The following is a 15,862-nucleotide window of genomic DNA, read 5'->3' as shown; positions in this document are numbered from 1 at the left end:
GACAAAAAGGAGATCTAAAAACTTCAGAGACTCAGAAGAATTTAACCATTTAGGATCTCAGAGCCTTTGAGATTGTCTTTCCTGGTTTGAAGCAGAACACTTGATTCAAGAGATGGCCTCCTTTGGAAGGTGGGGAAGCGAGGTGGGGGCCAAGAACATTCATTTGGCCTTACAGCTTAACCTCGCCCCCTGGGTCTTGGAGGCAACTTTCTGAACCCCTGGGGTGTAACCACTGATCTGCCCTAACCTCTTAAGCTGTAGAAAGGAAAACTGAAAGAAAGGTAACTGGGCTGGATAGCACAGATCTGATTTCTACTCCAATGGGCCTTTATAAAACCTCTGCCTTCAATGTCACACTCTGGTCAATTGGGACTAAACTCAAGCTTGCAGCTCTCGGGTTAATGAAAGAAATAAACTCCTTGGTGGGTATAGTTTGGCATACTAACACATCACCATGGTTGCATGGTGGGTATTCTCGTGCCAGAAACTGCACTAAGTGTTTGACATGAATCAGCTCAGTTACTCTTCAGATTCAATTATCTTCCCCATTTGACGTTCAGAGGTTAAGCAACTTGTCTGAGGTTAGCCTGCTTTTCAGTGGATGAGCAAGAATTCCCAAACATATGTTCTCTGGACTTCAGAAACCCAACTTTTAGTTAATAACCATAATGTCTTCCTTTGTCTCATCTTGTCAATTCAGTCTAACTCAGAGTAGCTGAGTAGCTAAGGATTTTGGCTACAGTGAGTCAGTTTTTTTGTGTGTGTGTGTGTGTGTGTGTGTTTTTGTGGTTGTTTTTTTTTTTAAATTTGGGAAATTTTCAGGCCTTGAACTTTATGTGCTCTTAAATTACAAGTCAGAAGATGCCCTTGAGGGAAAAAGGATTTCTGTCATCACTGCCAAGGCTGTGTTAAGAATTCTTTTCCTGATTCAGATTTTTGTTTTTCACTCATCAGACAATTCTCCTGCCGTTTGTAGACTGAGTCTCTTACCACATTTAAAATGCTTCCAGCTGAGTAATCGAGGACCTCCGCAAAATTCCTTGCGTAGATGATAAAAGCTCCATTTTCTATCCTACTTTTTTCCTCCTTCCCTCACCTTTCACCCAGTAAAGCTTCTAGCATAGTAAAGTGATCAGCTTTGACCAATCTCCAGGCATAGAGATTGTGATTTGGAGAAAAAAAGACACGCTCCACCAAACCACTTTATCAGCTGAGAAGATATTTCAGAAGGGAGCCACTATGCTTTCTAGAAAGAAACATGGACATGGATTTACTTGGTCAGGATTCCTGTTTCACATCCCTTACTATCCTGTGACTTGATCAAGTCACTTAACCTCACTCTGCCTCAGGCTCACCACTGGTAAAAGAATGATCTCTTCATGGAGCTGTTAGGGTGGTAATAATAGGTAGATTTTATTTTGCACAAAGCATAAAAAATCAATCGTTGTACTCTGAAATCACAATAACCTATGATTTCTCTCCCCATTGGAAATCAGAGTGTCGGCAAAGCCACCACCATCGCCTGTGGGATTTATTCCTTGGCTCAGCACCAGTGACTTCATTGGTCTGTTCTGAGCCTAAACCCAAAGGCTCCTATCTGAAAGGGACATAAGACCATTCCCCACCTCTTTCTAGAGACTGAGAAGCCCTGTGCTACTGGAGCTTGCGTTTCTGCTCTCCCTTACATGGTTGGGGCTGGACAACAGCTGGACTACCAAAACTATTCCTTTATTGAAAGAGTAGTTAATACTTTCATTCATTCTGTAAGCCCTTACTGGGTCCCTGCTCTGGGCAAGGTACAGGGTGGCTGCCATGGGGACTCCAGAATGTCAGAGACACTGCCCTCACCCTCCTCAAGCAAACCTTCATGAAATCGAGGCATCATCTTCAAACTCTGTCTAGCCTGTGGTTTCAGTTTTCATCCCCTTCTTCCCTCACCTGGATTCTGAGTTGCTGAGCGTTTCACTAAACTAAGTCTCCGTGGAGCATACTCAGCAGGTGCTGCAATTTTGACGACCCTTTCTCAAGTAGCCAGGTCTCAGTAGGGTTGCTGGCAACTGTGGTCCAGACCAGCTATCATTCCAGTGCTGAGAGCCCAAATGTGCCAGAGTGGAACTCATTGGGCGGGGGAAGGGGGTTGTGGGGAGACACATAGAATTGCTGACAGCTCCTGTGTGTAGTAAATGCATCACATTTTCATGAACATTGACACAACAGACTCCAGGGTAAGCCATCCAAAACACACAGCATGAAAGAAGGAAGCCTGATGGGGGAGAGATGCAGCTTCTGGGTCTTCACACTGGAAATGTGTCAGATTTGATGACAGTGATGAAAATGTGTTTTCTCTCTCCTTTCCCGAGCCTCAGCCCCAGGGCTCCTGTAATTGACTGTGGTGGGTATGAATTACAAGTTCAGGGAGAGGGAGGCCCAGTGGAGTGACTTGGCACTCTTGTGCTGTGACATGAAATCCGCCAGGAAGCTGGGAGCCAGGCACTGCATCGCCTGTGCAGAGGGCAGACGGAAGTTCCAGCCGGGGCTCCCCTCATCAGGCCCTGCTCCAGATTGTTATGTGCTCTGACCTGCAAGTTTTGTCAAGTACCACCTTGCCGGAAGCCTCAGCAGTGGTTTCTGAGGTGAGGGAACAGCACTGAAATTGAGAAAACATTTGCTTTGCTTCAGGCAACTGGATTTAGGTGAGAAAATGCCAGCTCTTTTGCTGTTGGCCCGGGAATTTTGGACAGTATTTTAACCTGAGGCCGAAAGGCATGCTTCTTCCCAAACCAGACCAAAGTAGCTGTTTGCTAAATATTTCAGACAGTGATGATGGTGTTTAAGAGCTGCCACAATTCCAGTGTTTTTGTTGCAAAACACCCCTGCCCTCCCTGCCAAGTAGGAGGGTAGATTTCAGGAAAAAAGGGAATATAAAGGAAACCCAAGTCAGAGACCCTCTCTGAAGGCCAACCTTTCTCTTTTCTCTCCGCTGCCTGGGGGCCTAACATGGGGGGGTTCTTTGCCCAGACTTCTTCCCATCAGTGACGTTATTCTACTTCCTTCTGGATTTTGTGCTCATTTTAGGTTTAAAACTGTAGGTTAGCCTCAAGAGAACATAGAATACTTGTGCAGACTCCCTAAAGTCGCACGTTTATCTTATAGCAAGAGGAGGAAGAAAAGACATTGATTTTTAACCCAACCCCATTTGATTCATAGGCTAGACTTTGCCAACATAACAACTGGTCGTCTCTTGATTTCCAAGATTTAAAATCTTGACAATGAAGAGATGTTGGAAAGATTAAAAAACGGAAGCTGCCCGAGTATTGAGAATGCCTCATGCTGAAAAAAAGAATGAAATGGATGAAATGAAAACTTTGGGTATCTAATTCTGAATTTATGTACTCTTCCTCAAATTTTTCCACTCTGATCAAAATCATAGCAATAGGGTCCGTGAAAATGATGAAACAAAAGCCATTGCCATTTATGTTTCAATGGCTAGAACAAGACAATATGTGAAGTGGAGCTGAAGTAGTCATTAAGGAAGAGTGTTGCTTCTCGTATGAATATAAGTTTCATGATCATTGCTTGTGAGCCATGGAATTAAATGGTATGTTAAATTAAGTAGCAAGATGCTGACATGCTTTTGATATTTAGCGGAGCACCCCATGTCCTCTGCTTGGAGAAAGAATGAGAATGATTGCCCTTTCCTTTGCCAGCATTTGCCTCTTTTTATATTAACTTCAGCTGAATTGAACAATTTCTCCACTCTGTACAAAATAATGCCCGTCTTTGTATGCACTTGATATACAACTTAAGAACGTCCAATTTTTGTAACTACAGATCTGGGAATATCTTGAATGATTTATACACAGAATTGTAGGATTGGTCCAAGAGAACCCAAATCCATTAAGTGATTGACCCTTGGTTTTAGGGAAAATAGTCATTCTTGCAGATATCTAAAACTTCAAATATACTGAGGGCAAAATGAGATTTTAGTTATATTTACTTTTTAAGTGTTGAATGGATTTTATTAATTTCATTGCCTTGGCTTTCAAATCACTTTAGAGGATGCTTATTCAAAAGACAAATACATACAGAATGAAGTCATGGCACTGTTTTTCATGCAGTGATAATCTTGATCTTAGTGTCAAGCTGGAGGGAATTACATGCTGTCCCAATTTAATTCCTGCATTAAGATTGCATTTAATCAAAAGTGTGAATTTAACCCCAGGTGGCACTCAGACAGTAGAATTAGTTTTAGGTACTTTAGAATTCCATTTCCTTTTAATACTTTTAAGCAATCAAAATTGTTTTCAAATTTCCTCTCATTGCTTAAATTAATTGTCTTAAAGTTTGAAATAAAAAAAGCTACAATCCAAGTTAGGAAATGCAAGATTCTTTGGATTTTGGATGTAATCTTGCCATTCACCGAGTATCTAATGATTTATATCACCAGCTTTTCCTTTTTTTTAAATTTCATGTTTGTTTGTTTTTAAATTTTATTGGGGGACAGCCATGGTCATTGGTTACACATTGCTTTCATTCTACAATAGTATAGTTTACTCTTTTAAGGAGGGCGCAGCCCACAGTGGCCCATGTGGGGATCAAACCGGCAACTTTGGTGTTATCTGGTGTTATCAGCACCATGCTCTAACCAACTGAACTAACCAGTTACCCCCACCCCCCACCAGCTTTTCCTTTTAATGTCCCCACTTCATATACTGGGTGCATCTGTGTGTGTGAGCCTGCACGTGTGCGTGCGTGTACACACACACACACACACACACACACACACACACACAATTTTTTTTTTTTAACAAAAATTAAATTCTGTTTTACCTACTGGGAAGCACTTTGGCATGATTAGGAATAGGGAGCTATATTTTTTTTTCCAGAAGACAAATTAAACTTGTCTCAAAGACAATATATTGCATTTGAGATAAGTATAAAATAAGTGCCTTGCCTTCAGAAGAGTTTAAGAAGTGACACATGAATGGGAAAATGAACCTGAAATCTTTTGAGATTATATTTCCTGGAAAGGTAAAGGTAAAGCCTTTGCTATATATCTTCACTGAAAATCAGGGAGAAAAAAAACAAAACACTCTTGCTTATGTGTACTATTACTAGTGGCCGGGATGGCCAACATCATAAATTTAAATGTTTACAAATAAGTTTTCTTTAAAGATGTATGCCCTAACATTTCTTTTCAGTTTGGCACCTTTTCCTGCTTAGCTTTGCGTTGGTTTCTTGTATTCCTCCCTCCATATCGGCCATTAAAATCATACTTCTTTTGCTGCATGCTTTGATTATGGACTAGTCGTTGGCCACTAAGATCTTGGGGATGTTCTCTGTTAGGCTGGGCGAATGCAGCACTGAACACTGTGGGACTCACTGACTCTCTTTAACCCCAGGCCCTTGTAGTTTATGAATGACTTCTGGTATCTACAGTAACATTCCAGATTCTTGACCTGTGTCAGCAACTACTTCATTCTTCTGTGTTTATCCATTTTAATTGTAGACCCTGCCTTTTGTTGCTCTTGAGATTTAGACTGGTAAGGAAAGGAAATGGCCCCATCTCAAAACGTAAAAATCTGTAAAGCAATAGGCTTCAATTGCTGTACAATTGAGGGGGGGGGGTTCAAACTGAGAAGGGTTCCAATTGTATAGAACCCTTAGAATTATATGTAGAATGAACATATCCTTCACTAATACATTTGTTGCTAAAAATATCATCATCCTTATGCTACAATTTTTCTGTTGCTGAAATACAAAAAACCCTATTATACTGGTATGATTAAGCATACATCCTTTTTTGCACCCTCTCATATTTAAAACTTCCTGCTGTTTTTTTACTAACTAGAAAACTTAGACATGGCTACCAAAAATGTGTTAATGCAATGTGAAAATATTGTCTGTTCATCTATGTCTATTTATTCAGGAGCTATTGCCAAGCATTGGTACTAGGAACACTAAAACCTACTTTCTTTTAGGTTTTAGGAGGAAACATGAAATTAGGGTACAGGGTACTAAGTCCCGCAGGAGCCTGCATTTTTATAGCACATCATATTTTGATCCTTACAACAATAATGTCATTTTGTAGATGAGACTATGGAACGCCAAGACTTTGTGATTTGCCCGAAGTGCCCATGGTACTGATTGGTGGTGCTCTACCAAGAACCCAGGGAGCATGCTTTCTCATTTCATTATTCTGCACTGCCTATCTGCAGCATAGCTCAACGCCTTTGCATGAGTCAAGAGCACACACTAGATATTTTTACATGTAGCTCCAGAAATAACTACAGTTGACTCTTGAACAACCTGGGGGTTAGAGGTGCTGACACCCATGCAGTTGAAAATCCGTGTATAACTTCTGACTTCCCCAAAACTTAACTACTAATAGCCTACTGTTGACTGGAAGCCTTACTGATAACATAAACAGTCGATTAATACGTATTTTGTATGTTATATGTATTATATACGATATTCTTTCAATAAAGAAAGCTAGAGAAAAGAAGATGCTATTAAGAAAATCATAAGGAAGCGAAAATATATTTAGAGTATTGAACTGCATTTATCAATGTCATACGTTTACATCGTCTGTTGACAAGATGAATTGTCTCTGTCAGTATCTACATCATTATTGTCTTAAATGATGCAAAACACTGTATATTACTAACACTAGACATCAAAAATGAAAATATAATGTGAAAAAGAAATTATATTTGTTTACAGGTGTAATGATTTATGCATTGATAGTAAGGAAGCAGTAATATAATTGTTTAATGGTGGCCTAGTGTAATCAGTAGGATTGCTTCATGGTAGTAAGGAACTCTCTAAAAAATTTTCCAATGTATTTGTTGAAAATAATCCACGTATAAGTGGACCCATTCAGTTCAAACTTGTGTTGTTCAATTGTCAACTGTACCTTGTTTTTAAAAATAACCTAATGTTAAATCGTTTTATAAGATTTGTCCAACAACAGATGTTATGTCCTTTTTTCATGGAGTTGCAGAGTTGGTAATTGATATGTCTGAGATCACAAGATTAAGTAACTGTGTCTGCAGTGTTCTATACTCCTGCTGCTATACTAAATAGTATTTTATATCCCTACCTTTTCCTTGTGCTTGGATGCTTCGTACTTGGGATTCTTTCTATCCTAGAAATCATTTTATAATTTCTCATCTGTTTAGATGACATTGAACGTGTGATTTTTACTATATAATTGAAAGGACAGAATCTGCACCAAAGCCCTTATTAGATCAGTTTATAGTGCCTAGCATCACAAGAGCACCATGTCTAGATCTGGGCAAGAGGGTCCCTGTGCTTTAGAGGGCCTTCTTCAGCCTTGTTCCAGTTGAGTTTGTCCCTATCAGCTAAAATGTTGGTGACATGCCCACCCTGCACCTGTGCCACCTCCTAGATCATATTCCTGGTTCCCAGGAGCCCAGAATTGGAGCCCAGAATTAGTTTACCAGATGTTTGGGAATCCGCTGTCATGTGTTTGAGTCTCCCTCCTCATCTGTCCACCAGAGGGCAAAATGCACTCCTCGTATACCTACCCCTAGGCCTTGAAGGGTTGCGGTAGGCATCTGTGGCCCATGGATGAGGTATAGACAAAAATACGTACATCAGATGGGCATTCTAGGGCTTTTGCATTAGTTTACTTACGTTGCCTATAATATTTTCTTTGAGATGTTTACACGGCTGGTTCCTTATTATTCAGGATTCTATTAAAATATCACATCTTTTAAAGAAGATTTTTTTTGACCACCTTTATCTAAAATAGCCTCCTCCTCCATAATCACTCTTGACCTCCTTACATTACACCATTTAACATTATGAAAGTCTGTTATATAATCTTTTATTTATTTACACGCTTAATGGCTAACTCCCACTAGGATGGAAACTGCCCCTTAGGCAGGAAATTGGTTTTTTTTTGGTTTTTTTTTTTTTTTTGTTCACAGCCATTCTATAGCATCCAGAACAGTCTGCCACATAGTAGGTACTCAATATAATATTTTTGGAGTGAATAGACAAATGAAAGAAAGCACCTGGAGGGTGAGGAATACATTTTACTGCTTTAATTGGATGGAACCATTTGTTTTTTCCTTTTACACATTATCTTGTCAGAAGTGGTGGGGGGAAACAACAGGCAACATATTAGGAAATTAAAGTTTTAAAAGCATGCAAAGAATAGAATAGTGGAATAGTTTAAGGGGAGAAAAATGACTTTAATTTTCTGAAAGTAAGTAATACAGTTAGAACAATAATGCAATGAGTTTTTCACTAAACAAAATAGAGCATGATTAAATTGATGATACATTTATAAAATTTTGGCTGTCTTGGAGAAAGCCAACTAATTATAAAATTTTATGGCAGTTAAAGCTTTTCACTTTCGCATGTATTATCTTATATTACACGTCTCTGAATGTACATGTGGTATTTATTTCACAGCTTTCTTCTGAATGACCTTTCAAAAATTGTATGATTCCTCATATTCCTAACTAGGTGACTATCTAATATAAGCCTCTGATGTTTGCAGTCATTAAATAGGATTCAAAGTGCCTATGTCAAGCAAATTGAGTAAAAATTCTCCATCAAATAAAAAGTAATGCATATTTTGTTCACAAGTAGCTATCTGAAATTAGCAAAATTCAAACAATTTTTTTTAATATTTAGATAATTTTAATTGAGGATATTCATTTGATATAAAATAACTATATGAGTAAAGCTGCTATAAACATCTGTGTACAGTTTTTTTTCGGACAAAAATTTTCATTACTTTTTATTTTAAAAAAAAGCTGACTCAAATAACAATGCTAATATTCAGTAACTCATTAATTACCAGTTAGTTACTAGAAAGAGCAAGATTTAAAGAATAGAATACTCTCATCTAAACATATACTTTTAGTAGGTTCTCTGATTCTTTCATTAACTTTGATTTCTTGACTAGAGTTTTAGAAACCTTTTGGACTATGTTGGCTTTAGATTTTAGGGCTTGGGAGCAACTTGTTGGTACTAAATTGTCTTCACAATCCGTTTATTCTCTTCCCATAGCAAAAAAAAAAAAAAAAAGTACATGGCTGCTATGTACTTAACTCATCCTTTGTTTTTAAAAAAATCTGTTATTTGTTTTCAGAGTTAGAGAAGAAAACAGGGAGAAATCTCTTCATGATCTTTTCCCCATTTTGTCAAAACTAGTAAAAAAAAAAAAGATTTGAAACATGGACTCCCATTCATTTTATTTTCTGGCAACTGCTTCATTCAAATTGTGAAAAGAGTAATATAACTACCTACATTCTTTCTAAATATTAACTTTGGCTATTCACAGAATGACCGAAGACCTTTTATCAACTGGAGCACCTACCTCACTTTTCTATTGCATTTCACACAAACTTTTTATTCCCAGTCAATTCAGAGAAGAGACTATCCAGATAAAATTTCAAAGCTAGAAGAAAGAGACCAGAGAACATATTTAGTCTGTCTTCTCTTATTTTACAGATAAACAAGGCCCACAAAGATTTTACAAGGTCACACAGGTGGCTGGTGGCAAATCCAAGATTATAAACCAAGTTCCCCAAATTCCTATCACTTAGTTGTTTATTCATCTTTTCATACTGTTTGTCATGCTGTGAAACATAGTAATATAAAACCCTCTAAGACACATTTTTATACTATTTTTCTCATTATTGATTTTTAAAAATATGTTGTAATTTAACCATTTGCTCACATTTGAAGTTATTAGACTATATGGTAGTAGCTGACCAATGGAATATATTAAAAGAAATTTTAAAGTGTTTGTATAGGTAACATATTCACATAGTTCAAAAGTAACAAGGTCTTAAAAGGCACTCCACTCCTATCCTATATCCCCGTCACCTAATTATTCCCCTAGAGAGCAACCAGTGTTATCAGGGTTTTTTGTGTAATCATTTCATAGAGATGCAAAATTGAAGTATCCATTATAGACTGTTTGTATCTTACTTTTTTCACCCCCATTTTAAAATACACCATGGAGACTTTTCTCTGCCAGTACATGAAGTCCATTTCATTCTCTTTTGTGGCTGCAGTGTAGTCCATTGTATTTCTGTGTTATTATTTATATAATCCCTATCAATATATATTCAGGTTGTCTACAACTTCCAGTTATTACTAGTAGTGCTTCAGTAAGTAACCTTGCATATTTTTACATGTGTAAATAAATATGTAGGATAAAATTCTAAAATTAGAATTACTTCTTTTAGAATTTTGTAGGTATTTACTCCTTATAGAGTTGTAGGTTTCCATTTCCATTACCATTATATGAGAATGACTATTTTCTCACTCCCTCCCTAATTAGTATGTTATTATATTTAGATTGTTTATATCTGAAAGGTGAAAAGTGGTTTCTTTGTGTAGTATTAATTTGATTTTGTCGTTATACACATGAGGTAAGGCATATTTTTATATGTTTAAGGAACCTAATTTATCTTGTCAGAGATTATTGTACTCCTATCCTTCACCTGTTTCCAGTTGAATTTTTCTCTTATTGATTGTAGGAACTCTTTATATATTAGGGACATAGCCTTTTGTCCATGGTAGGAACTGTAAACATTCCCCAATTTGTTCTTTCCTTTTGAAGCTTTTTTTCCATGCAAAAATTATTTTTTATGTATTTGAATTCATCATTTTTTTAAATCACTTTTTTAAATTTTTTTATTATACTTAGACAAACATTTTCCACTCTTAGATTATTTTTTAAAACCTCTCATATTTGTCATGGTTCTTTTATGGTTTAATTTGTTTACTTTTATATTTAAATATGATTCATTTGGAATTGATCCTGATGTAAGATATGAGAATGGTTTCAATTTTAATTTTTTCCCTCAGTTAGTTGTTCAAACATCATTTATGAAGTAATCTGTTTTCCCCCACTGATGTAGGATTGCACCCTTATCATATACTATGTTCTTACATATTTTGGGTCAATTTCTTGACTTTCCATTCTATTCCATTGATATATCTGTACATAATTGCTACCGAAGAATGTTTTAATCATTAGCTTTAAAAGAATTTAATATCTAAAAGGCTGATTCCTCCTCACTGTAGGACAAATTTTTAAAGTGACACCATAATTTTTTTTAATTTCAGCTTTATTGAGGCATAGTTGACATATAAAGTTGTAAGATATTAATATATATGTATAATATATGTATACACACACATTGTGATAAGATTCCCCCCATTTAGTAATTAACATATTCATCACCTCACATATTTATCCTTTCTTAGTGTGTGAAAAATTTAACTCTTAGGAAGTTTCAATACACAATACAGTGTTATCAACTATAGTCACCATGTTATACCTTAGATCTTGAACTTCATTCATTTTATAGCTGAAAATTTCTATCCTTTGACAAGCCTCTCATATCTCCACCTCCACCCCTCAGCTCCTGGCAACCACTTTTCTATTCTCTGATTCTATGTTGGACTTCTTTGTTTTTTTAGATTCCATATATAAGTGATACCATGTAGAATTATCTCTCATGATGCTATAGTTTGTTTTCCATTTGTATTTATATAATAACATGTATAATGTGTGTTTGTATGACAATATCTTTTCCCCTTATTGGTGACAATTGCCTTCCTCATGTATATGGTATCAGAAAGTTGGGAAATTCCAAAATAATGGCATATGAGTTCAGCTGAGATTGTGGGGGTAGGATTCCTATAATTATCAATTAATACATTTTGCTCGACAAGTGAAATCTGATGAACGAGAACATCTTTAGCAAGGATTCTGAAGAGGCGAATGCCCATTGGTTACTTGGACTGTGCAGGGAGGAGGGAGAGCTCTATGAATAAAGGGAAGGAGTGTCCTTAAAACCATGGAGCACGTGTATGTTGAAATTAATGGAGGATAGACTGTTGATTTTCAAGGTCATGCGTTGTGTGTGTGTGTGTGTGTGTGTGTGTGTGTGTGTGTGTTTTGTTTGTTTTTTTTCGCTGAGCCATCCAGCCACCTGTTGGCAGCTCAGCAGCAGCTCAACTTGGGCCGGGCATCAAACCGCTGTTGCTCAGAGCGGTCATGTGGTTTTTATACTCTGGGTTAACTGTAGTTCCTTAATATATAGGAAATAGCACTTTTAGAAGTTAAACCAGTGAGAGAAAACACGTTTTTTTCTTCTCCTGGGCTGACCATAGTTTTATGAAGATGAACTTCTAAGTGTCTTTTCTTTGCATTGAGCTTCTTGGCAAGAAATGAAATCTGTATAATGCATTACCTCTGAGCTTTTTCTTAAAGGGCTTACGGACAGACATATGGATAATAGTTTAAAAATACAAATATGGTGTTTCCAGTCATAGAAACCTTCCGATCCAAGAGACGCTTTTCCCACTTTCCAAAAATTGTAGGGCTATATGTGCATACTCATAAAGCACCAAGGCAAAATACATGGTGTCTGACTCTAAAAAAATCCCCACTGTACTTTTCTTGAGCATTACAGCCCTGTGATCAGTCAAAGTGGCTTATAGTCAAATCTAGATGCCAAGTTGCTGTGCCACTTTCTAGCCACCAAGCCCTGTAACTAAGCGTTTTTGTTTGGTAAAATTACAGAAGAGATGCTGTTTGGTAAGATATTTTGTTCTATTTTAGTACATATTGTTCATCTAGGAAAATGACTGTCACTTGGTGTTCTCACATGCTTATCCCATTTGTGTTGTGAGTGTTGTGTGTGTGTAGGGTGAAGTACATTGTAGAAACAATTATCCACCCCTGCCTCAGTATAGACTTGTCCTGATCACTAGAAATCTCTATATTGAATCCACACTGGGGGAGATTTGACACTTTCTGGTTTATACACTCATATATGTTGGCAGTTTGGAATTTATGGAAGCTCTGTTAGGAATAGCAACTGCCAATACAGGATTAGTTTGAAAAGAGTTCTGTCTAAACAGATCTGTGGTCTTCTTTTAGCAAGTGTGCAAATATGAAATGCTTCAGTCTTATTGGGATAAGACTTATGGACAGGAATATAAAGATTGCAAATGTAATATGCATAGTCAAAATTTTCATAAGTGGTCTGATTAATACAGTGATAGGGCCTGCATCAGATGTCAGTGATGGAGATAATTTCATTTTTATGAAGTAGAGAACTGTGGAATACTGGCTAAATATTCCTTGGTAAAATGTTAAGTCTTTCAAAGGCAAAGGCTATTCTTTCTCATCTTCATATTCCCAGTACAGTGTCTGGTATAGAATTGGCACTTAAAGTGTTTTGAGTGAATAAATGAGTGAATGAAACTCATTCCTTAGAAAGATTGTTTGAAATGAAGAGATTAAAATGTTTCCTGGAAATTGAAAAGTATATGCATGCCCATGCTTACTGTTCCACTTTGATTGAGAAGGAAATTGATTTTTTTCCTGTAGTTTTAGAAACAATTACTTAAAAACTATACTCTTCATTATTAAAAAAAAATACACCATTTTTAATGCCACATTAGATTCAATGTGATTTCTAAAATGTAGTCTATTGGATTAAAGAAAAATGTAGTCTATTGGTTTAAAGAAATAACATGTAATACCGTTTAGCCAGTGTGCTCATGTGTGAGGGGGTGGAGAGGGGGTGGTATAGAATGATTCTAGAGTCATTTGGTCTAAATTAATTAAAACAGGATCAGAAAAACTCTCATTTTCTAGAATATTGTTTTTCATATATTGGCTTTTTTCTGTGCCAATTTTGCTTAAATGACCTATCAGAGCAGGCCACATACGTGATGCTTAACTGTAATCCTAATCATAAATAGATTTTATATTTATTTAGGAGGCCATGTGACTCAGTTTGCTTTGTTAGTGATGTAATTAGGAAGTCACTATTTAAATACCCCTTGCATACCAATATTCCTGTTGCATCTATTTCTCAGTACAAGAAACATAGAAATTTATTAGTTTGGCTCTTGGCCTTTAGTACCTTATTTACAGGTATGCATTTTAAGCTTGTTAGTCAGTACCTTAGTGTTCCTTCTCCTCCAGTAATCTTTAATCAAGTAGGCAAGAGAGGTTTTGAAATCTTTACTGAATGGGTAGGCATGCAATCACAGTCGTGGACTACAAAGGCCCCCGATTTTTAATTTCTTTGTGGAGAGAAGGGATAAATAGTGGAACCAGAACATTTTAGAGTATTGTGACTAAAATTAGCTATGGCCAGAATAATTGAACGAGGGAAAATTTGGGAACAAATTGTAGAATGCCGTCAGGCAGATACCGCATTTGAGATGCTCCACCAAAATGGAGCAGGTTTGTTTTTATGTTGCCATAATGATCACCTGTTTTTTAAAATACCCTCATTTATATGCCTACCATTTAGTTTGTAATTATACTCAGAGCTCCAAGTTGCTATGTTTAAGCATAAGTTGCCAGTAAATATTAAGATTTTCTCAAATTTGATGCGTTGGAATTGACTTTTAGAGCAGGCAAGGAGCCTATGAGTCAGAAAATTTAGGGTGTTTTTTTTTTGTTTTTTTTTCCCCCAGAGATAGGCCTGGAGGTTTGGTTTTCTGATTGCCCCAAAATAGTGCTTTTTTCACCACACTATGTTGTAGAAAGCCATTTTTTTGAAAATTTGTGATCCTAGAGCATTTGATCCCAAGATGATTTTTAAATCTCATGTGTAATTCGAGAACATTAAAACATTTTGATGTAAAGTATAAGGCAGGTGTCATAAACTGTGGCCTGTGTGCCAAATCCAGCCTGCCATCTGTTTTTGTACATAAAGTTTTATTGGGAACACAGTCACCCCCATTCATTTATACTGTATTGCCTAATGGCACTACAACGTCAGAATGAGTAGTTGCAATAGAGATCATATGACCTGCAAAGCCTAAAATATTTATTGTCTGGACCTTTAGAGAAAAAGTTTGTTGATCTTTAGTATAAGGTAAGGATGAAAAAAAATGACCTTAAAATTAACACTGTCAATTTGGAGTAAACTGTAAATAAAGTATGCTTTCTGAAAAGGCTGAAAGGCTTTTTTTTTTTTTTTGAGTGATCTGTCATAAAGATACAAAAAAAATTTGAATTAAAAATAAAATAAAACTAGGCTTTTAGAGAATCTCGGAGCCCCTGGACTCAGAGATGCTAGCAGCCAGAATGAAGCCTGTGACTTAAACAGAATTAACTTAAGATGGGAAATACTTCAGACTGTCATTTATGTTATGCTAACCCTGATGGAACTTGAACACTTACCAAATGTCCTTCTTCTTGGCAGGTGGAATGGATCCAACAGCAAGTGGTAAAAAAACGGACCAAGAGAGATTATGACTTCAGTCGTGCCCAGTCTACTTACTTCAATGATCCCAAGTGGCCAAGCATGTGGTATATGGTAAGCTCGCCTGGCCTGGGGCTGTGTCATCCAGATTCGTGTTGTGCAGGGAACATCTGTTGGGACTGGAAGGATACAGAAACAATGTCCAGGGACCTTTTCCTGTTTCAAGAGCTCACCATTTGAGATTGGTTGATGGCCTGAGATGTTTTATGGATTTTTTTTTTTAATTAAAGTTTACTGGGGTGACAATGATTAGTCAAGTTACATAGGTTTCAAGTGTACAATTCTGTAACACATCACCTATTTATCACATTGTGTGTTCACCACCCAGAGTCAGTTCTCCCTCCATCACCACAGATTTGACCCTGTTTACCATTATCTACCACCTCCTTCCCCCTTTACTGTCTGGTAACCACTAAGCTATTGTTTGTGTCCATAAGTTTTTGTTTCTTTGTTTTTCTTGTTCCTTTGTTGCTTTCAGTTTTATATCCCACATATCAGTGAAATCATATGGTTCTCAACTTTTTTGTGTGACTTATTTTGCTTAGCATAATAATTTCAACATCCAT

The 15,862-nt window shown here is 36.9% G+C and overlaps 1 protein-coding gene across 1 annotated transcript in view; it reads left to right on the top strand.

Moving 5' to 3' along the window:
• PCSK5 (proprotein convertase subtilisin/kexin type 5) overlaps positions 1–15,862 on the top strand; it is a 451,676-nt gene that overhangs the window by 81,029 nt on the left and 354,785 nt on the right. Inside the window, exon 3 of the mRNA XM_019630362.1 lies at positions 15,237–15,350. Coding sequence (XP_019485907.1) covers positions 15,237–15,350 — 114 coding nt within the window. The remainder of the gene's footprint in view (positions 1–15,236; positions 15,351–15,862) is intronic.

Source organism: Hipposideros armiger, unplaced genomic scaffold (genome assembly GCF_001890085.2).
Source record: "Hipposideros armiger isolate ML-2016 unplaced genomic scaffold, ASM189008v1 scaffold_903, whole genome shotgun sequence".
Lineage (NCBI taxonomy): Eukaryota > Metazoa > Chordata > Mammalia > Chiroptera > Hipposideridae > Hipposideros > Hipposideros armiger.
This window is presented reverse-complemented; position numbering and strand designations above follow the sequence as displayed.